This window comes from Pseudophryne corroboree, chromosome 6 (genome assembly GCF_028390025.1).
Source record: "Pseudophryne corroboree isolate aPseCor3 chromosome 6, aPseCor3.hap2, whole genome shotgun sequence".
In the NCBI taxonomy this organism is placed as follows: Eukaryota; Metazoa; Chordata; class Amphibia; order Anura; family Myobatrachidae; genus Pseudophryne; species Pseudophryne corroboree.
In genome coordinates this window covers 441,417,433-441,439,656 of record NC_086449.1, presented here as the reverse complement: position 1 = coordinate 441,439,656, position 22,224 = coordinate 441,417,433, and the positions used below count along the sequence as shown (strand labels likewise).

At 48.7% G+C, this 22,224-nt stretch overlaps 1 protein-coding gene across 3 annotated transcripts in view; it reads right to left on the bottom strand.

The window, feature by feature from the left end:
- GTSE1 (G2 and S-phase expressed 1) overlaps positions 1-22,224 on the bottom strand; it is a 212,625-nt gene that overhangs the window by 104,380 nt on the left and 86,021 nt on the right. For all 3 annotated transcript variants that reach the window (XM_063927107.1, XM_063927105.1, XM_063927106.1), the window contains one exon: positions 20,841-21,011. In XM_063927107.1, coding sequence (XP_063783177.1) covers positions 20,841-21,011 — 171 coding nt within the window. The remainder of the gene's footprint in view (positions 1-20,840; positions 21,012-22,224) is intronic.

Genomic DNA, 22,224 nt, shown 5'->3' with positions numbered 1-22,224 from the left:
CACCCCACATAATACCCTTTTTTGTGGTACTTGTAGTATCAGAAATGTTCAAAACCTCCTTCATTGCCGTGATCATGTAACGTGTGGCCCTACTGGAAAACACGTTTGTTTCCTCACCGTCGACACTGGAGTCAGTGTCCGTGTCTGGGTCTGTGTCGACCATCTGAGGTAATGGGCGCTTTAGAGCCCCTGACGGTGTTTGAGACGCCTGGACAGGTACTAACTGATTTGCCGGCTGTCTCATGTCGTCAACAGTCTTTTGTAAAGTGCTGAAGCTATCACGTAATTCCTTCCATAAGACCATCCAGTCAGGTGTCGACTCCCTAGGGGGTGACATCACTATTACAGGCAATTGCTCCGCCTCCATACCATTTTCCTCCTCATACATGTCGACACAACGTACCGACACACAGCACACACACAGGGAATGCTCTGATAGAGGACAGGACCCCACTAGCCCTTTGGGGAGACAGAGGGAGAGTTTGCCAGCACACACCAGAGCGCTATATATATACAGGGATAACCTTATATAAGTGTTTTTCCCTTATATAGCTGCTGTATTGATTAATCTGCCAAATTAGTGCCCCCCTCTCTTGTTTTACCCTGTTTCTGTAGTGCAGGACTGCAGGGGAGAGTCAGGGAGACGTCCTTCCAGCGGAGCTGTGAGGGAAAATGGCGCTTGTGAACTGAGGAGATAGGCTCCGCCCCCTTCTCGGCGGCCTTTCTCCCGCTTTTTTAAGGAAAAACTGGCAGGGGTTAAATGCATCCATATAGCCCAGGAGCTATATGTGATGTATTTTTCGCCATCTAAGGTGTTTTTATTGCGTCTCAGGGCGCCCCCCCCCCCAAGCGCCCTGCACCCTCAGTGATTGGAGTGTGAAGTGTGCTGAGAGCAATGGCGCACAGCTGCGGTGCTGTGCGCTACCTTATTGAAGACAGGACGTCTTCTGCCGCCGATTTCCCGGACCTCTTCTGTCTTCTGGCTCTGTAAGGGGGCCGGCGGCACGGCTCTGGGACCCATCCATGGCTGGGCCTGTGATCGTCCCTCTGGAGCTAATGTCCAGTAGCCTAAGAAGCCCAATCCACTCTGCACGCAGGTGAGTTCGCTTCTTCTCCCCTTAGTCCCTCGGTGCAGTGAACCTGTTGCCAGCAGGACTCACTGAAAATAAAAAACCTATACTTAAACTTTTTCACTAAGCAGCTCAGGAGAGCCACCTAGTGTGCACCCTTCTCGTTCGGGCACAAAAATCTAACTGAGGCTTGGAGGAGGGTCATAGGGGAGGAGCCAGTGCACACCAGGTAGTCCTAAAGCTTTTACTTTTGTGACCAGTCTCCTGCGGAGCCGCTATTCCCCATGGTCCTTACGGAGTTCCCAGCATCCACTAGGACGTCAGAGAAAGATCCATTAACCACAATGAGCTGCTCCCTATTATCTAACCAGTTTTTTACCCAAGTGCATATTGTGCTTCCTAGCCCTGATTCTTGTAGCTTGTAGATAAGTCTCATGTGTGGTACAGTATCGAACGCTTTGGCAAAGTCTAAAAAGATTACATCCACGTCTTTACCCTGATCTAGGTTTGCGCTTACTGTTTCATAAAAGCCAAGTAAGTTAGTTTGACAGGATCTGTCCTTCATAAACCCATGTTGATTCCTTTTAATGACCTTATTGACTTCAAGGAACTTATGAATACTATCTCTTAGAATACCTTCCAATACTTTCCCCACTATAGATGTAAGACTAACTGGTCTATAATTACCTGGTTCAGCTTTACTTCCCTTTTTGAATATAGGCACTACTTCCGCTATACGCCAGTCTTTGGGAACCATACCTGATATAACTGAATCCTTAAAGATCAAAGATAGCGGTTTTGCCAGTTCAGAGTGAAGCTCCATTAGAACCCTTGGGTGAATACCATCGGGCCCTGGTGATTTATTAATCTTTAAATGTTTTAATCGGTCACAGACTACTTCCTCGCTTAAATAAGCACCTATCAGTGGGATATTCTCATTATTGAGATTGTGTATCAGTCCCTGAATTGGGTCCTCTCTAGTGAATACTGTTGAAAAAAACTCATTTAGTGTGTCCGCTATGTCATTATTATTTTTGCTTAAGACTCCCAACTTGCCTTTTAAAGGGCCTATACTCTCCTTCTTTAATATCTTGCTATTAATATATTTAAATTATTTTTTGGGATTCGCTTTGCTTTCCTTTGCTACTAGTTTTTCAGTTTCTACTTTAGCCGCTCTTATTTCCTTTTTGCAAATTTTGTTACATTCCTTATAGTGCTGAAATGACTCTGCTTCCCCCGTCAGATTTGTATCTTTTAAATGCTCGCCTTTTCTTGCCCATAAGTTCCTTAATCTTTTTGTTAAGCCACATCGGTTTATGATTTTTATTCCTTTTTTTGCTGCTCATAGGAATAAATTTGAGTGTATTTTTAGCTAGCAGGAATTTTAGTACCTCCCATTTCTCCGTAGTATTTTTTCCTAAAAACAAACCTTCCCATTCAATATCCCTGAAAAATACCCTCATCTTTTCAAAATTTGCTTTGCTAAAGTTTAGAGTCCTAGTTGAGCCAGTATAGGGCTGTTTATGGAAACTGATATTGAATGTGACCATATTGTGGTCGCTGTTTCCTATGGGTTCCCCTACTATAATACCTGATACCAAATCCCCATTGTTTGTTAATACCAGGTCTAAGATTGCATTGTACCTAGTTGGTTCCTCAATTAGTTGGACTAAGTAGTTATCATTAAGTGTGTTTAAAAATAAGAATTTACTCACCGGTAATTCTATTTCTCGTAGTCCGTAGTGGATGCTGGGAACTCCGTAAGGACCATGGGGAATAGACGGGCTCCGCAGGAGACTGGGCACTCTAAAAGAAAGATTAGGTACTATCTGGTGTGCACTGGCTCCTCCCTCTATGCCCCTCCTCCAGACCTCAGTTAAGGAAACTTTGCCCGGAAGAGCTGACACAACAAGGAAAGGATTTGGAATCCAGGGTAAGACTCATACCAGCCACACCAATCACACTGTACAACTTGTGATAACCATACCCAGTTAACAGTATGAACAACAACTGAGCCTCAGTAACAGATGGCTCATAACAATAACCCTTTAGTTAAGCAATAACTATATACATGTATTGCAGAGAGTCCGCACTTGGGACGGGCGCCCAGCATCCACTACGGACTACGAGAAATAGAATTACCGGTGAGTAAATTCTTATTTTCTCCGACGTCCTAGTGGATGCTGGGAACTCCGTAAGGACCATGGGGATTATACCAAAGCTCCCAAACGGGCGGGAGAGTGCGGATGACTCTGCAGCACCGAATGAGCAAAGGCAAGGTCCTCCTCAGCCAGGGTATCAAACTTTTAGAACTTAGCAAATGTGTTTGAACCCGACCAAGTAGCAGCTCGGCAAAGCTGTAAAGCCGAGACCCCTCGGGCAGCCGCCCAAGAAGAGCCCACCTTCCTTGTGGAATGGGCTTTTACTGATTTAGGATGCGGTAACCCTGCCGCAGAATGAGCTTGCTGAATCGTGTTACAGATCCAGCGCGCAATAGTTTGCTTTGAAGCCGGAGCACCCAGTTTGTTGGGTGCATGCAGGATAAACAGCGAGTCAGTTTTCCTGGCTACATAGATTTTCAAAGCCCTGACTACATCAAGTAACCTGGAGTCCTCCAAGTCCCGAGTAGCCGCAGGCACCACAATAGGCTGGTTCAAATGAAACGCTGATACCACCTTAGGGAGAAATTGGGGACGAGTCCTCAACTCTGCCCTGTCCATATGAAAGATCAGATATGGGCTTTTACATAACAAAGCCGCTAATTCTGACACACGCCTAGCTGAAGCTAAGGCCAACAGCATGACCACCTTCCATGTGAGATACTTTAGCTCCACGGTCTTAAGTGGCTCAAACCAGTGTGATTTCAGGAAATCCAACACAACGTTAAGATCCCAAGGTGCCACTGGAGGCACAAAAGGGGGCTGAATATGCAGCACTCCCTTAACAAACGTCTGAACTTCAGGCAGTGAAGCCAGTTCTTTTTGAAAGAAAATAGATAGGGCCGAAATCTGGACCTTTATGGACCCCAATTTTAGGCCCATAGTCACCCCTGACTGTAGGAAGTGCAGAAATCGACCCAGCTGGAATTCCTCTGTTGGGGCCTTCCTGGCCTCACACCAAGCAACATATTTCCGCCATATGCGGTGATAATGCTTTGCTGTCACATCCTTCCTAGCTTTTATCAGCGTAGGAATCACTTCATCCGGAATGCCCTTTTCCGTTAGGATCTGGCGTTCAACCGCCATGCCGTCAAACGCAGCCGCCATAAGTCTTGGAACAGACAGGGCCCCTGCGGTAACAGGTCATGTCTGAGAGGCAGAGGCCATGGGTCCTCTGAGATAATTTCTTGTAGTTCTGGGTACCAAGTTCTTCTTGGCCAATCCGGAACGATGAGTATAGTTCTTACTCCTCTCTTTCTTACTATCCTCAGTACCTTGGGTATGAGGGGAAGAGGAGGGAACACATAAACCGACCGGTACACCCACGGTGTCACTAGTGCGTCCACAGCTATCGCCTGAGGGTCCCGTGACCTGGCGCAATATTTTTTTTTAGCTTTTTGTTGAGGCGGGACGCCATCATGTCCACCTGTGGCAGTTCCCAACGATTTACAATCTGTGTGAAGACTTCTTGATGAAGTCCCCACTCTCCCGGGTAGAGGTCGTGCCTGCTGAGGAAGTCTGCTTCCTAGTTGTCCACTCCCGGAATGAACACTGCTGACAGTGCTAGCACGCGATTCTCCGCCCATCAAAGAATCCTTGTGGCTTCTGCCATTGCCATCCTGCTTCTCGTGCCGCCCTGGCGGTTTACATGGGCGACCGCCGTGATGTTGTCTGACTGAATCAGTACTGATTGGTTTTGAAGCAGGGGCTCTGCTTGAATCAGGGCGTTTGTAGATGGCCCTTAGTTCCAGTATATTTATGTGTAGAGAAGTCTCCAGACTTGACCACTGTCCTTGGAAGTTTCTTCCCTGAGTGACTGCCCCCCATCCTCGGAGGCTTGCATCCGTGGTCACCAGGACCCAGTCCTGTATGCCGAACCTGCGTCCCTCGAGAAGATGAGCACTCTGCAGCCACCACAGCAGAGACACCCTGGCCCTTGGGGACAGGGTGATCAACCGATGCATCTGAAGATGCGATCCGGACCATTTGTCCAACAGATCCCACTGAAAGATCCTTGCATGGAACCTGCCGAAGGGAATTGCTTCGTAAGAAGCCACCATCTTTCCCAGGACTCGCGTGCAGTGATGCACCGACACCTGTTTTGGTTTCAGGAGGTCCCTGACCAGAGATGACAATTCCTGGGCCTTCTCCTCCGGGAGAAACACCTTCTTCTGTTCTGTGTCCAGAATCATTCCCAGGAAAAGCAGACGCGTCGTAGGAATCAGCTGCGACTTTGGGATATTCAGAATCCAGCCGTGCTGTTGCAACACTTCCTGAGAGAGTGCTACGCTGACCAACTGCTCTTTGGACCTCGCCTTTATGAGGAGATCGTCCAAGTACGGGATAATTATAACTCCCTTTCTTCGAAGGAGTATCATCATTTCAGCCATTACCTTGGTAAATATTCTCGGAGCCGTGGAGAGACCAAACGGCAACGTCTGGAATTGGTAATGACAGTTCTGTACCACAAACCTGAGGTACTCCTGGTGAGGTGGGTAAATGGGGACATGCAAGTAAGCATCCTTGATGTCCAGCGACACCATAAAATCCCCCTCTTCCAGGCTTGCAATAACCGCCCTGAGCGATTCCATTTTGAACTTGAACTTCTTTATATAAGTGTTCAAGGATTTTAAATTTAGAATGGATCTCACCGAACCGTCCGGTTTCGGTACCACAAACATTGTGGAATAGTAACCCCTTCCCTGTTGAAGGAGGGGTACCTTGATTATCACCTGCTGGAGGTACAGCTTGTGAATTGCCGCCAGTACCATCTCCCTTTCCCTGGGAGGAGCTGGCAAGGCTGATTTGAGGTAACGGCGAGGGGGAGTCGCCTCGAACTCCAGCTTGTATCCCTGAGATACAATTTGTACAGCCCAGAGATCCACTTGTGAGCGAACCCACTGGTTGCTGAAGTTTCGGAGACGCGCCCCCACCGCACCTGGCTCCGCCAGTGGAGCCCCAACGTCATGCGGTGGACTTAGTGGAAGCAGGGGAGAATTTTTGTTCCTGGGAACTGGCTGCCTGGTGCAGCTTCTTTCCTCTACCCCTGCCTCTGGCCAGAAAGGATGCGCCTCTGACCCGCTTGCCTTTCTGAGGCCGAAAGGACTGCATTTGATAATACGGTGCTTTCTTAGGCTGTGAGGGAACCTGAGGTAAAAAAAAGTCGACTTCCCAGCTGTTGCTGTGGATACGAGGTCCGAGAGACCGTCCCCAAACAATTCCTCACCCTTATAAGGCAAAACCTCCATGCGTTTTTTAGAATCAGCATCACCTGTCCACTGCCGAGTCCATAATACTCTCCTGGCAGAAACGGACATTGCATTAATTCTAGATGCCAGCAGGCAAATGTCCCTCTTGGCATCCCGCATATATAAGACTACGTCTTTTATATGTTCCATGGTTAGCAAAATAGTATCCCTGTCGAGGGAATCAATGTTGTCTGACAGGGTATCAGTCATGCTGCTGCAGCACTACACATCCAGGCTGAAGCAATAGCAGGTCTCAGTAGAGTACCAGAGTGTGTATACACAGACTTCAGGATAGCTTCCTACTTTCTATCCGCAGGCTCCTTTAGGGCGGCCGTATCCTGAGACGGCAGTGCCACCCTTTTAGATAAGCGTGTGAGCGCCTTGTCCACCCTAGGGGATGTTTACAAAACGTAACTTATCCGTTGGCGGGAAAGGGTACGCCATCAGTAACCTCTTAGAAATCACTAGTTTCTTATCAGGGGAACTCCACGCTTCTTCACACAAATCATTTAATTCATCAGATGGGGGAAAAGTCACTGGCTGCTTTTTCTCCCCAAACATAACACCCCTCTTGGTGGTAACCGGGTTAACTTCAGAAATGTGCAATACATCTTTCATTGCAGTAATCATGCATTGGATGGCCTTTGTAGACTATACATTTGTCTCATCCTCATCTACACTGGAGTCAGACTCCGTGTCGACATCTGTGTCTACCATCTGAGCCAGAGGGCGTTTATGAGCCCCTGACTGCCTCTGAGTCGCCTGGGCAGGCGCGGCTGAGACCCCGGCTGTCCCAAGGCTGTTGCGTCATCGAACCTTTTATGTAAGGAGTTGACACTGTCGGTTAAGACCTTCCACATATCCATCCAATCAGGTGTCGGCCCCGTCGGGGGCGACACCACACTAATCTGGCCCTGCTCCGCCTCCACGTAACCCTCAACATGTCGACACAGCCGTACCGACACCGCACACACACAGGGAATGCTCTGACTGAAGACAGGACCCCACAAAGTCCTTTGGGGAGAGAGAGAGAGTATGCCAGCATACACCACAGCGCTATATAACACAGGGATGTACACTATAAGTGATTTTTCCCAATAGCTGCTTACTTATCTTATTTGCGCCTAAATTTAAGTGCCCCCCCTCTCTTTTTTACCCTTCTTGTATCCAGATACTGCAGGGGAGAGCCTGGGGAGCTGCTTCCAGCGGAGCTGTGAAGGGAAAATGGCGCTGGTGTGCTGAGGAAGAAGGCCCCGCCCCCTCAGCGGCGGGCTTCTGTCCCGCGTTTTGTGTGACTTAATGGCGGGGGTTTGCACACATATACAGTGCCAGACTATTATGTGTATAATTTGTGCCAAAAGGTATTATAATTGCTGCCCAGGGCGCCCCCCCCCAGCATCTTACAGTGACCGGAGTGTGTGGTGTGCTGTGGGAACAATGGCACACAGCTGCAGTGCTGTGCGCTACCTTAATGAAGACAGGAGTCTTCAGCCGCCGTTTTCGTCGTTCTCTTCTGGCTCTGCAAGGGGGACGGCGGCGCGGCTCCGGGAACGGACGATCGAGATCAGGCCCTGTGTTCGAAGCCTCTGGAGCTAATGGTGTCCAGTAGCCTAAGAAGCACAAGCTAGCTGCACGCAGGTAGGTTTGCTTCTCTCCCCTCAGTCCCACGTAGCAGTGAGTCTGTTGCCAGCAGATCTCACTGAAAATAAAAAACCTAAAATACTTTCTTTTCTAGCAAGCTCAGGAGAGCCCACTAGGTGCATCCAGCTCTGGCCGGGCACAGATTCTAACTGAGGTCTGGAGGAGGGGCATAGAGGGAGGAGCCAGTGCACACCAGATCGTACCTAATCTTTCTTTTAGAGTGCCCAGTCTCCTGCGGAGCCCGTCTATTCCCCATGGTCCTTTCGGAGTTCCCAGCATCCACTAGGACATCAGAGAAAACATATTGCCCCTAGTAGTATCACATGAATCGTTTTTCCAGTTTATCTCTGGATAGTTAAAATCTCCCATCACTACTATGTCTCCTACTCCTGCTGCTCTTACAATTTGCTTTAATAACAATTCCTCATCAGATGCGTTGATACCAGGCGGCCTATAGCATACACCCAATACTAACTTTTTATTCCTTTTTCCCCGCATGCAATTTCTACCCATAATGTCTCGACAGTGTCTACAGTCCCCTCCTGAATATGTTCCCGTATATCAGGTTTTAAAAACGGCTTTACGTAAAGACACACCCCTCCACCCTTATTTAGTCTGTCTCTCCTAAACAGTGTATAGCCCTCTAGATTGACTGTCCAATCATGAGATTCATCCCACCAAGTTTCAGAGAACTCTGTAGAGCTCCCCTAGCTGTGACTGGCTCCTCCGGGCACATTTTCTAAACTGAGTCTGGTAGAAGGGGCCTAGAGGGAGGACCCAGCCCACACTATTAAACTCTTAAAGTGCCAATGGCTCCTGGTGGAACCATCTATACCCCATGGTACTAATATGGACCCCAGCGTCCTCTAGGACGTAAGAGAAAGGGAAAAAATAATAAGATTTTACTTACCGGCAAATCTATTTCTCGTAGTCCGTAGTGGATGCTGGGGACTCCATAAGGACCATGGGGAATAGACGGGCTCCGCAGGAGACAGGGCACTTTAAGAAAGAATTTGGATACTGGTGTGCTCTGGCTCCTCCCTCTATGTCCCTCCTCCAGACCTCAGTTAGAGAAACTGTGCCCGGAAGAGCTGACAGTACAAGGAAAGGATTTTGGAATCCAGGGCAAGACTCATACCAATCACACCGTATAACTTGTGATAAACTTACCCAGTTAACAGTATGAACAACAACGGAGCACCAGATCAACCCTGATGCGACCAAACATAACCCTTATTTAAACAATAACTATATACAAGTATTGCAGAAGAAGTCCGCACTTGGGACGGGCGCCCAGCATCCACTACGGACTAGGAGAAATAGATTTACCGGTAAGTAAAAATAAGAATTTACTTACCGATAATTCTATTTCTCGTAGTCCGTAGTGGATGCTGGGAACTCCGTAAGGACCATGGGGAATAGCGGCTCCGCAGGAGACTGGGCACAAAAGTAAAGCTTTAGGACTACCTGGTGTGCACTGGCTCCTCCCCCTATGACCCTCCTCCAAGCCTCAGTTAGGATACTGTGCCCGGACGAGCGTACACAATAAGGAAGGATTTTGAATCCCGGGTAAGACTCATACCAGCCACACCAATCACACCGTACAACTTGTGATCTGAACCCAGTTAACAGCATGATAACAGAGGAGCCTCTGGAAAGATGGCTCACAACAACAATAACCCGATTTAGTTAACAATAACTATGTACAAGTATTGCAGACAATCCGCACTTGGGATGGGCGCCCAGCATCCACTACGGACTACGAGAAATAGAATTATCGGTAAGTAAATTCTTATTTTCTCTGACGTCCTAGTGGATGCTGGGAACTCCGTAAGGACCATGGGGATTATACCAAAGCTCCCAAACGGGCGGGAGAGTGCGGATGACTCTGCAGCACCGAATGAGAGAACTCCAGGTCCTCCTCAGCCAGGGTATCAAATTTGTAGAATTTAGCAAACGTGTTTGCCCCTGACCAAGTAGCTGCCCGGCAAAGTTGTAAAGCCGAGACCCCTCGGGCAGCCGCCCAAGATGAGCCCACCTTCCTTGTGGAATGGGCTTTTACGGATTTTGGCTGTGGCAGGCCTGCCACAGAATGTGCAAGCTGAATTGTACTACAAATCCAACGAGCTATAGTCTGCTTAGAAGCAGGAGCACCCAGCTTGTTGGGTGCATACAGGATAAACAGGGAGTCAGATTTTCTGACTCCAGCCGTCCTGGAAACATATTTTCAGGGCCCTGACAACGTCCAGCAACTTGGAGTCCTCCAAGTCCCTAGTAGCCGCAGGTACCACAATAGGCTGGTTCAGGTGAAACGCTGAAACCACCTTAGGGAGAAATTGTGGACGAGTCCTCAATTCTGCCCTGTCCGTATGAAAAATCAGGTAAGGGCTTTTATAAGATAAAGCCGCCAATTCTGACACGCGCCTGGCCGAAGCCAGGGCCAACAGCATGACCACTTTCCATGTGAGATATTTCAAATCCACAGATTTAAGCGGTCCAAACCAATGTGATTTTAGGAACCCCAAAACTACATTGAGATCCCAAGGTGCCACTGGAGGCACAAAAGGAGGCTGTATATGCAGCACCCCCTTGACAAACGTCTGAACTTCAGGAACTGAAGCCAGTTCTTTCTGGAAGAAAATCGACAGGGCCGAAATCTGAACCTTAATGGATCCTAATTTTAGGCCCATAGACACTCCCGTCCCAGTTGAAATTCCTCCGTTGGGGCCTTCCTGGCCTCGCACCACGCAACATATTTCCGCCAAATGCGGTGATAATGCTTTGCGGTCACATCCTTCCTGGCTTTGATCAGGGTAGGAATGACTTCTTCCGGAATGCCTTTTTTCAGGATCCGGCGTTCAACCGCAATGCCGTCAAACGCAGCCGCGGTAAGTCTTGGAACAGACAGGGTCCTTGCTGGAGCAGGTCCCTTCTTAGAGGTAGAGGCCACGGGTCCTCTGTGAGCATCTCTTGAAGTTCCGGGTACCAAGTCCTTCTTGGCCAATCCGGAGCCACGAGTATAGTTCTTACTCCTCTCCGTCTTATAATTCTCAGTACCTTGGGAATGAGAGGCAGAGGAGGGAAACGCATACACTGACTGGTAAACCCATGGTGTTACCAGAGCGTCCACAGCTATTGCCTGAGGGTCCCTTGACCTGGCGCAATACCTGTCCAATTTTTTGTTGAGGCAGGACGCCATCATGTCCACCTTTGGTTTTTTCCAACGGTTTACAATCATGTGGAAGACTTCTGGGTGAGGTCCCCACTCTCCCGGGTGGAGGTCGTGCCTGCTGAGGAAGTCTGCTTCCCAGTTGTCCACTCCCGGAATGAACACTGCTGACAGTGCTATCACATGATTTTCCGCCCAGCGAAGAATCCTTGCAGCTTCTGCCATTGCCCTCCTGCTTCTTGTGCCGCCCTGTCTGTTCACGTGGGCGACTGCCGTGATGTTGTCCGACTGGATCAGCACCGGCAGACCTTGAAGCAGAGGTCTTGCTTGGCTTAGGGCATTGTAAATGGCCCTCAGCTCCAGGATATTTATGTGAAGTGATGTCTCCAGGCTTGACCACAAGCCCTGGAAAGTTCTTCCCTGTGTGACTGCTCCCCAGCCTCGCAGGCTGGCATCCGTGGTCACCAGGACCCAGTCCTGAATGCCGAATCTTCGGCCCTCTAGAAGATGAGCACTCTGCAACCACCACAGGAGAGACACCCATGTCTTTGGTGACAGGGTTATCCGCTGATGCATCTGAAGATGCGATCCGGACCATTTGTCCAGCAGGTCCCACTGGAAAGTTCTTGCGTGGAATCTGCCGAAAGGGATTGCTTCGTAGGAAGCCACCATTTTTCCCAGGACCCTTGTGCATTGATGCACTGACACTTGGCCTGGTTTTAGGAGGTTTCTGACTAGTTCGGATAACTCCCTGGCTTTCTCCTCCGGGAGAAACACCTTTTTCTGGACTGTGTCCAGGATCGTCCCTAGGAATAGAAGACGTGTCGTCGGGATCAGCTGCGATTTTGGAATATTGAGAATCCAACCGTGCTGCCGCAACACTACTTGAGATAGTGCTACCCCGACTACCAATTGTTCCCTGGATCTTGCCCTTATCAGGAGATCGTCCAAGTACGGGATAACTAAAACTCCCTTCCTTCGAAGGAGTATCATCATTTCGGCCATTACCTTGGTAAAGACCCGGGGTGCCGTGGACAAACCAAACGGCAGCGTCTGAAACTGATAGTGACAGTTCTGTACCACAAACCTGAGGTATCCTTGGTGAGAAGGGTAAATTGGGACATGGAGGTAAGCCTCCTTGATGTCCAAAGACACCATATAATCCCCTTCTTCCAAGTTCGCAATCACCGCTCTGAGTGACTCCATCTTGAATTTGAACCTGTGTATGTAAGTGTTCAAGGATTTCAGATTTAAAATAGGTCTCACCGAGCTGTCCGGCTTCGGTACCACAAACAGCGTGGAATAATACCCCTGTCCCTGTTGCAGGAGGGGTATCTCGATTATCACCTGCTGGGAATACAGCTTGTGAATGGCTTCCAATACCGCCTCCCTGTCGGAGGGAGACGTCGGTAAAGCAGACTTTAGGGGAGTGCCTGAGTCCGCTTGTAAAGCCCAAGCGTCATGCTGAGGACTTGGCAGAAAACGGGAGAGGGCTTCTGTTCCTGGTAACTGGCTGTTTGCTGCAGCCTTTTTCCTCTCCCTCTGCCACGGGGCAGAAATGAGGAGCCTTTTGCCCGCTTGCCCTTATGGGGCCGAAAGGACTGCGCCTGATAATACGGCGTCTTCTTATGTTGAGAGGCTACCTGGGGTAAAAATGTGGATTTCCCAGCAGTTGCCGTGGCCACCAGGTCTGATAGACCGACCCCAAATAACGCCTCCCCTTTGTAAGGCAATACTTCCATATGCCTTTTGGAATCAGCATCACCTGACCACTGCCTCGTCCATAACCCTCTTCTGGCAGAAATGGACAGCGCACTTACTCTTGATGCCAGTCGGCAAATATCCCTCTGTGCATCACGCATATATAGAAATGCATCTTTCAAATGCTCTATAGTCAGTAATATACTGTCCCTATCTAGGGTATCAATATTGTCAGTCAGGGAATCCGACCAAGCCACCCCAGCACTGCACATCCAGGCTGAGGCGATTGCTGGTCGCAGTATAACACCCGTGTGAGTGTATATACATTTTAGGATATTCTCCTGCTTTCTGTCAGCAGGTTCCTTAAGGGCGGCCGTATCAGGAGACGGTAGTGCCACCTGTTTTGACAAACGTGTGAGCGCTTTATCCACCTTAGGGGGTGTTTCCCAACGTGCCCTATCCTCTGGCGGGAAGGGGTATGATGCTAATAACCTTTTAGGAATTATCAGTTTTTTATCGGGGGAAACCCACGCTTCATCACACACATTTAATTCCTCAGATGCAGGAAAAACTACAGGCAGTTTTTTCTCACCAAACATAATACCCTTTTTAGTGGTACTTGTATTATCAGAAATATGTAAAACATTTTTCATAGCATCAATCATGTAACGTGTGGCCCTACTGGAAGTCACATTCGTCTCTTCATCGTCGACACTGGAGTCAGTATCCGTGTCGGCGTCTGTATCTGCCATCTGAGGTAACGGGCGTTTTAGAGCCCCTGATGGCTTTTGAGACGCCTAGACAGGCACGAGCTGAGTAGCCGGCTGTCTCATGTCATCAACCGTCTTTTGTAAAGAGCTGACACTGTCACGTAATTCCTTCCATAAGCTCAGCCACTCAGGTGTCGACTCCCTAGGGGGTGACATCTCCATTACAGGCAATTGCTCCGCCTCCTCACCATTTTCCTCCTCATACATGTCGACACAATCGTACCGACACACAGCACACACACAGGGAATGCTCTGATAGAGGACAGGACCCCACTAGCCCTTTGGGGAGACAGAGGGAGAGTATGCCAGCACACACCAGAGCGCTATATATATATATATATATATATATATATATATATATATATATATATATATATATATATATATATATATATATATATATATATATACACACAGGGATAACCTTATAGAAGTGTTTTTCCCCTTATAGCTGCTGTTTTATTTATACTGCGCCTAATTAGTGCCCCCCTCTCTTGTTTTACCCTTTTCTGTAGTGCAGGACTGCAGGGGAGAGTCAGGGAGACGTCCTTCCAGCGAAGCTGTGAGGGAAAATGGCGCCCGTGTGCTGAGGAGATGGGCTCCGCCCCTTTCTCCCGCTTTTTGCTGTATTCTGGCAGGGGTTAAAATACATCCATATAGCCCTGGGGGTTATATGTGATGTATTTTCGCCAGCCAAGGTGTTTCTATTGCTGCTCAGGGCGCCCCCCCCCCCAGCGCCCTGCACCCTCAGTGACCGGACTCAGGAGAGCCTCCTAGAATGCACCCTTCTCGGCCGGGCACAAAAATCTAACTGAGGCTTGGAGGAGGGTCATAGGGGGAGGAGCCAGTGCACACTAGGTAGTCCTAAAGCTTTACTTTTGTGCCCAGTCTCCTACGGAGCCGCTATTCCCCATGGTCCTTACGGAGTTCCCAGCATCCACTAGGACGTCAGAGAAATCTTATTTTCTCTAACGTCCTAGTGGATGCTGGGGACTCCGTAAGGACCATGGGGATTATACCAAAGCTCCCAAACGGGCGGGAGAGTGCGGATGACTCTGCAGCACCCAATGAGCAAACACGAGGTCCTCCTCAGCCAGGGTATCAAACGTGTAGAACTTTGCAAAAGTGTTTGAACCCGACCAAGTAGCCGCTCGGCAAAGCTGTAATGCTGAGACCCCTCGGGCAGCCGCCCAAGAAGAGCCCACCTTCCTTGTGGAATGGGCCTTAACTGATTTTGGCAGCGGCAATCCAGCCGCAGAATGAGCCTGCTGAATCGTGTTACAGATCCAGCGAGCAATAGTTTGCTTTGAAGCAGGCGCCCCAAGCTTGTTGAAAGCATACAGGATAAACAAAAGATTCTGTTTTCCTGACCCTAGCCGTTCTAGCTACATAAACCTTCAAAGCCCTGACCACATTTAGTAACTCGGAATCCTCCAAGTCACGAGTAGCCACAGGCACCACAATAGGTTGGTTCATATGAAAGGATGACACCACTTTTGGCAGAAATTGTGGACGGGTCCGCAATTCTGCCCTGTCCATATGGAAAACCAGATAGGGGCTTTTATGTGACAAAGCCGCTAATTCTGACACGCCTAGCTGAAGCAAAGGCTAATAGTATGACCATCTTCCACATGAGAAATTTTAACTCCACGGTTTTGAGTGCCTCAAACCAGTGTGACTTCAGGAAACCCAACACCACGTTAAGATCCCAAGGTGCCACTGGAGGCACAAAAGGAGGCTGAATATGCAGCACTCCCTTTACAAACGTCTGGACTTCAGGAAGAGAAGCCAGTTCTTTTTGAAAGAAAATGGATAGGGCCGAAATCTGGACCTTAATGGAACCCAATTTCAGGCCCAACGTCACTCCCGACTGTAGGAAGTGAAGGAAACGGGCCAGCTGGAATTCCTCCGTAGGGGCATTCCTGGCCTCACACCAAGCAACATATTTTCGCCATATACGGTGATAATGTTTAGCCCTCACGTCCTTCCTAGCCTTTATCAGCGTAGGAATAACCTCATCCGGAATGCCTTTTTCTGCTAGGATCCGGCATTCAACCGCCATGCCGTCAAACGCAGCCGCGGTAAGTCTTGGAACAGACAGGGCCCTTGTTTCAACAGGTCTTGTCTTAGAGGCAGAGGCCATGGGTCCTCTGTGAGCATTTCTTGCAGCTCCGGATACCAAGTCCTTCTTGGCCAATCCGCAACAATGAGTATTGTTCTCACTCTTCTTTTTCTTATGATTCTCAGCACCTTGGGTATGAGAGGAAGAGGAGGAAATACATAAACCGACTGGAACACTCACGGTGTCACTAGTGCGTCTACAGCTATCGCCTGAGGGTCTCTGAACTGGCGCAATACCTCTGTAGCTTTTTGTTGAGGCGGGATGCCATCATGTCCACCTGTGGCAGTTCCCACCAACTTACAATCTGCACGAAGACTCCTTGATGAAGTCCCCACTCTCCCGGGTGGAGGTCGTGCCTGCTGAGGAAGTCTGCTTCCCAGTTGTCCACTCCCGGAATGAACACTGCTGACAGTGCTCGTACGTGATTCTCCGCCCAGCGAAGAATTCTGGTGGCTTCCGCCATCGCCACCCTGCTCCTTGTGCCGCCTTGGCGGTTTACATGAGCCACTGCGGTGATGTTGTCTGACTGAATCAACACCGATTGGTCGCGAAGCAGGGTCTCCGCTTGACTTAGGGCGTTGTATATGGCCCTTCGTTCCAGGATATTGATGTGAGGGCAAGTCTCCTGACTTGACCACAGACCTTGGAAATTTCTTCCCTGTGTGACTGCCTCCCAACCTCGGAGGCTTGCATCCGTGGTCACCAGGACCCAGTCCTGAATGCCGAATCTCCGGCCCTCGAGAAGGTGAGCGCTCTGCAGCCACCACAGGAGAGATACCCTGGCCCTGGGGGATAGGGTGTAGGGTGATTAGCCGATGCATCTGTAGATGTGATCCGGACCACTTGTCCAACAGATCCCATTGAAAGGTCCTCGCATGGAACCTGCCGAAGGGAATGGCCTCGTATGATGCCACCATCTTTCCCAGGACTCGCGTGCAGTGATGCACCGACACCTGTTTTGGTTTTAATAGGTCTCTGACCAGTGTCATGAGCTCCTGAGCCTTCTCCATCGGGAGATAAACCCTCTTCTGGTCTGTATCCAGAATCATGCCCAGGAAGGGCAGACGAGTCGTAGGAATCAACTGCGACTTTGGAATATTTAGAATCCAGCCGTGCTGTTGTAACACTTCCTGAGAGCGTGCTACGCTGATCAGCAACTGCTCTCTGGACCTCGCCTTTATGAGGAGATCGTCCAAGTATGGGATAATTGTGACCCCTTGCTTTCGCAGGAGCACCATCATTTCCGCCATTACCTTGGTAAAAATTCTCGGTGCCGTGGAGAGACCAAACGGCAACGTCTGGAATTGGTAATGACAATCCTGTACCACAAATCTGAGGTACGCCTAAAATCCCCCCCTTCCAGACTTGCGATGACCGCTCTGAGCGATTCCATCTTGAACTTGAACCTTTTCAGGTATATGTTCAGGGATTTTAAATTCAATATGGGTCTGACCGAACCGTCCGGTTTCGGAACCACAAACATGGTCGAATAATAACCCTTTCCTTGTTGGAGGGGAACCTTGACCACCACCTGCTGAAGATACAATTTGTGAATTGCAGCTAACACAATTTCCCTCTCTAAGGGGGAAGCTGGCAGGGCCGATTTGAGGTATCGGTGAGGGGGCATCTCTTCGAATTCCAGCTTGTATCCCTGAGACACAATCTCTATTACCCAGGGATCCACCTGGGAGTGAACCCACTTGTGGCTGAAATTTCGGAGACGCGCCCCCCACCGGGCCAAGCTCCGCCTGTGGATCCCCAGCGTCATGCGGTGGATTTAGTAGAAGCCGGGGAGGACTTCTGTTCCTGGGAACTAGCTGTGTTGTGCAGCTTCTTTCCTCTACCCTTGCCTCTGGCAAGAAAGGACGCACCTCGGACTTTCTTGCCTTTTTGTGAACGAAAGGACTGCATTCGGTAATACGGTGCTTTCTTAGGTTGTGAGGGAACATATGGCAAAAAATTTGACTTTCCAGCAGTAGCTGTGGAGACCAGGTCCGAGAGACCCTCCCCAAACAATTCCTCACCCTTGTAAGGTAAAACCTCCATGTGCCTTTTTGAGTCGGCATCGCCTGTCCATTGCAGAGTCCACAGGACCCTTCTGGCAGAAATAGACATTGCATTTATTCTAGAGCCCAGTAGGCTAATGTCTCTTTGAGCATCTCTCATATACAGGACAGCGTCTTTTATATGCCCCAGGGTCATTAATATAGTATCCTTGTCTAAGGTATCCAGATCCTCAGATAAGGAATCCGTCCATGCTGCTACAGCACTACACACCCAGGCCGACGCAATTGCCGGCCTTAGTAAGGTACCTGAATGTGTGTAAATGGACTTCAGGGTACCCTCTTGCTTTCTATCCGCAGCATCTTTTAGGGTGGCCGTATCCTGTGACGGCAGGGCTACCCTCTTCGATAAGCGTGTTAGAGCTTAGTGCACCCTAGGGGAGGATTCCCAGCGTAACCTGTCCGTTGGCGGGAAAGGATACGCCATAAGCATCCGTTTGGAAATCTGCAGTTTTTTATCTGGAGATTCCCAAGCCTTTTCGCATAACTCATTTAGCTCATGTGAAGGGGGAAAGGTCACCTCCTGCCTTTTTCCCCATACATATGAACCCTCTTGTCAGGGACTGGGGTTTCCTCTGTGATGTGCAACACCTCCTTCATTGCTCTAATCATATAACGTATAGCTTTAGCCAATTTAGGCTGTAACTTTGCATCATCATAGCAGACACTGGAGTCAGACTCCGTGTCGGTGTCTGTGTCAACAATTTGGGATAGTGGGCGCTTCTGAGACCCGGACGGCCTCTGCGACATAGGATCAGGCATGGGCTGAGACCCTGACTGTCCTAAGGTTTCAACTTTATCCAACCTATTATGCAAGGAATTAACATTATCATTTAAAACCTTCCACATATCCATCCAATCAGGTGTCGGCGGCGACCCCACATTCATTTGCTCCCGCTCTGCTTCCACATAGCCTTCCTCGTCAAACATGTCGACACAAGTGTACCGACACACCACACACATACAGGGGATGCTCTTTTTGAAGACAGTTCCCCCACAAGGCCTTTTGGAGAGACAGAGAGAGAGTATGCCAGCACACACCCCAGCGCTATATGTCCCAGGAATCACACAGTAACTTAGTGTTAACCCAGTAGCTGCTGTATAAAAAGCTTTTTGCGCCTAATTTATGTGCCCCCCCTCTCTTTTTACCCTCTTCTACCGTGTTTCTGCAGGTGAGAGCCTGGGGAGCTTCCTCTCTGCGGAGCTGTGGAGAGAAAATGGCGCTGGTGAGTGCTGAGGAAGAAGCCCCGCCCCCTCAGCGGCGGTCTTCTGTCCCGCGTTTGTGTGTAAAATAATGGCGGGGGCTCATGCATATATACAGTGCCCAGCTGTATATATGCTACTTTTTGCCAAGAGGTTCCTAATTGCTGCCCAGGGCGCCCCCCCCCCCTGCGCCCTGCACCCTACAGTGACCGGAGTGTGTGGGTTTAATGTTTGAGCAATGGCGAACAGCTGCAGTGCTGTGCGCTACCTCAGTTTGAAGACTGGAGTCTTCTGCCGCCGATTTTGAAGTCTTCTTGCTTCTGTCACCGGCTTCTGTCTTCCGGCTCTGCGAGGGGGACGGCGGCGCGGCTCCGGGATCGGACGACAAAGGGTGAGATCCTGTGTACGATCCCTCTGGAGCTAATGGTGTCCAGTAGCCTAAGAAGCAGGATCTATCTTCAGTGAGTAGGGCTGCTTCTCTCCCCTCAGTCCCACGCTGCAGAGAGTCTGTTGCCAGCAGATCTCTCTGAAAATAAAAAAAAAACTAACAAAATACTTTTATAGCAAGCTCAGGAGAGCTCACTAAGTAGCACCCAGCTCGTCCGGGCACAGATTCAAACTGAGGTCTGGAGGAGGGACATAGAGGGAGGAGCCAGAGCACACCAGTATCCAAATTCTTTCTTAAAGTGCCCTGTCTCCTGCAGAGCCAGTCTATTCCCCATGGTCCTTACGGAGTCCCCAGCATCCACTAGGACGTTAGAGAAATAAAAAAATAATGAGGTCTCATGAGGGATGGGAGGAGTTCGAGGGAGTGGAGCTTTAGTTAACATTTAGTGTATACACTCCTGACCCATCCCTCTACCCACAGTCAACATACGCAGTGTCCCCCAGATTGGATGATAAGCGGGGCTACAACTAGAATTGTTCTATATGGCACTATTTTCACTATGGGGTATATTCAATTAAGGTCGAAACTGCAGTCTTGTCAGAAAGATGGCAGTTCTCGACTTTTTAAGGTCGGAAGGGGTTCCGACCTATTCAGTCCAGAGCATTTTTATTCGACAATTCGGGGAATTGACTTGACGAATATTACGTGAATCGGCTGTATAGCTGCCGATTCGCGTACTTCTGCGGGAAACAGGTCAACTTCAACAGGTTTTGGCCCCGTTTCCGACCATCTCTGTTCAACTTAAAAAAAGTCAAACTGATCTGTGGAACCTGAGAGGAGGAGAGGGGGGAGAGCCGCGGGCAGACGGGGGAGAGCAGCGCTACAGCACAGCGCTGCAGGAGGATGCGTCATAGCCGCCACTCACAGCAGCGTCCACCTGGCTCCAGCAAGTGAGGTCTGCTTGCTGGAGCCGGGTAGATGCTGCCATGAGGTCTGGCGGCTGTGCCACATCTTCCCTGCAGCGTTGCTGTCCCCCATCTGCCCGTGGCTCTCCCCCCTCTCATCTCAATTCGACGGGCTTTGAATAGCCCTTGTCGGATACATTCGACCCTAATTGAATATACCCCTATGGGTATCTTTTTTTTCTAGACACAATACACATATAGAAACCAAAACTCTCATTCAAATACAAATGAATGCTTTAATGCTATCAATGTTTGTAGAAACATTTTAACTTGGCAAGGAATAATGCTATGATACCAAAGCTGAACCTTTAACCGCATATGACTTTGTGGACAGGCATTACCTTGTTGGGCACTGGAAGGGTCCTTTTGCTCTGGCTCACAATGCTGCTATTGAAGGAGGAATCACTGATATCAGATGCAACACTGGACTTGTCAGAAAGCAAGTCCTCAGTGGAACCCATACTGCTGACATTAATTCTTCCGTTTGGACTCATTTTTTTAGCTCCTTTGGGCTGCAAATAAGCAGATACTTGATGAAAGGGAAAGTCACAAGCCTGCACAGGAATACATCACTGTACTACTCACATTTGGATATAAAAAATATTATAATATATATATATATATATATATATATATATATATATATATATATATATATATATATATACATATACATATACATATACACACATAAACACATACATACACACACCTCAAACTAGGTTGGTCAAACAATTTTACATACTAACAAGGCAGAGTATAATGGTGTGTACACACGGTGAGATTTTCTTACGATTTTGACTATATAGTCAAAATCGTAAGAAAAGTTAGTGCAGATCGCAAGGTGAAAGTCACCTTGCGATCCTGATTCGATGCGCGGTCGGCATCGCAAGCCTAGACAGACTGTGTAGACAAGTCAATTTTGACTCTCATAGAAGAGATAGTCAAAATTGACACTTAGCCAAAATCGTATAGTCACTATCACATGCCCAGTCATTATGTTTTTGCGATGCCGACCTAGTCCCTGTCGCATAGTTTCAATCAGGCTTAACCCGAATCTCACCGTGTGTATGCACCTTAACAATACAAAACGGTCAACTCTTGATTTGGGAAGGGTGGGGTAAGTTAAACTTAAGACAAACAGGATCAAATGTGGGAAAGCCAGCCGGCACAAATTACAAACTAATGCCCTTATTTATCAAAGAGTGATACATTTCACTGTGAGTGATAAATTGCATCAGCCAATCAGCTCTTAACTTTAATGTCACAGGTTGGGTTTGAAAAATGAAGTTAGGAGCGGATTGGCTGGTGCAATTTATCACTCTGTGAGATTTATCACTCATTGATAAATATGGGCATAAATTACTTATACAGGTTAACTGTGTTCAGGAATGATCAACATGCAGCCTCCAAGCTGTTGTGGAACTACATTTCACAGATGTCCTGATAGTTTTGCTATTAGGACATGCTAAACCTGTGGCAGGGACGGCTGGAGTGTGTAGATACACAACATGCATGTTTAGCAACCCTAAATGAACAAACCAATATATAAAATAAATTAAAAACCCACAGTAGCACAATTATCCTTTTACAATTTGTTGTTTGGGCGCTCATGCACATCGCGCCCAAACCAGTATAAATTTCTACTAAGGGTGTCCAAACGCCAGTTTGGACACCTCAAGTGCCAGGTTTGGACACATTTTTTCGCACACCTAAGGAGGCTGC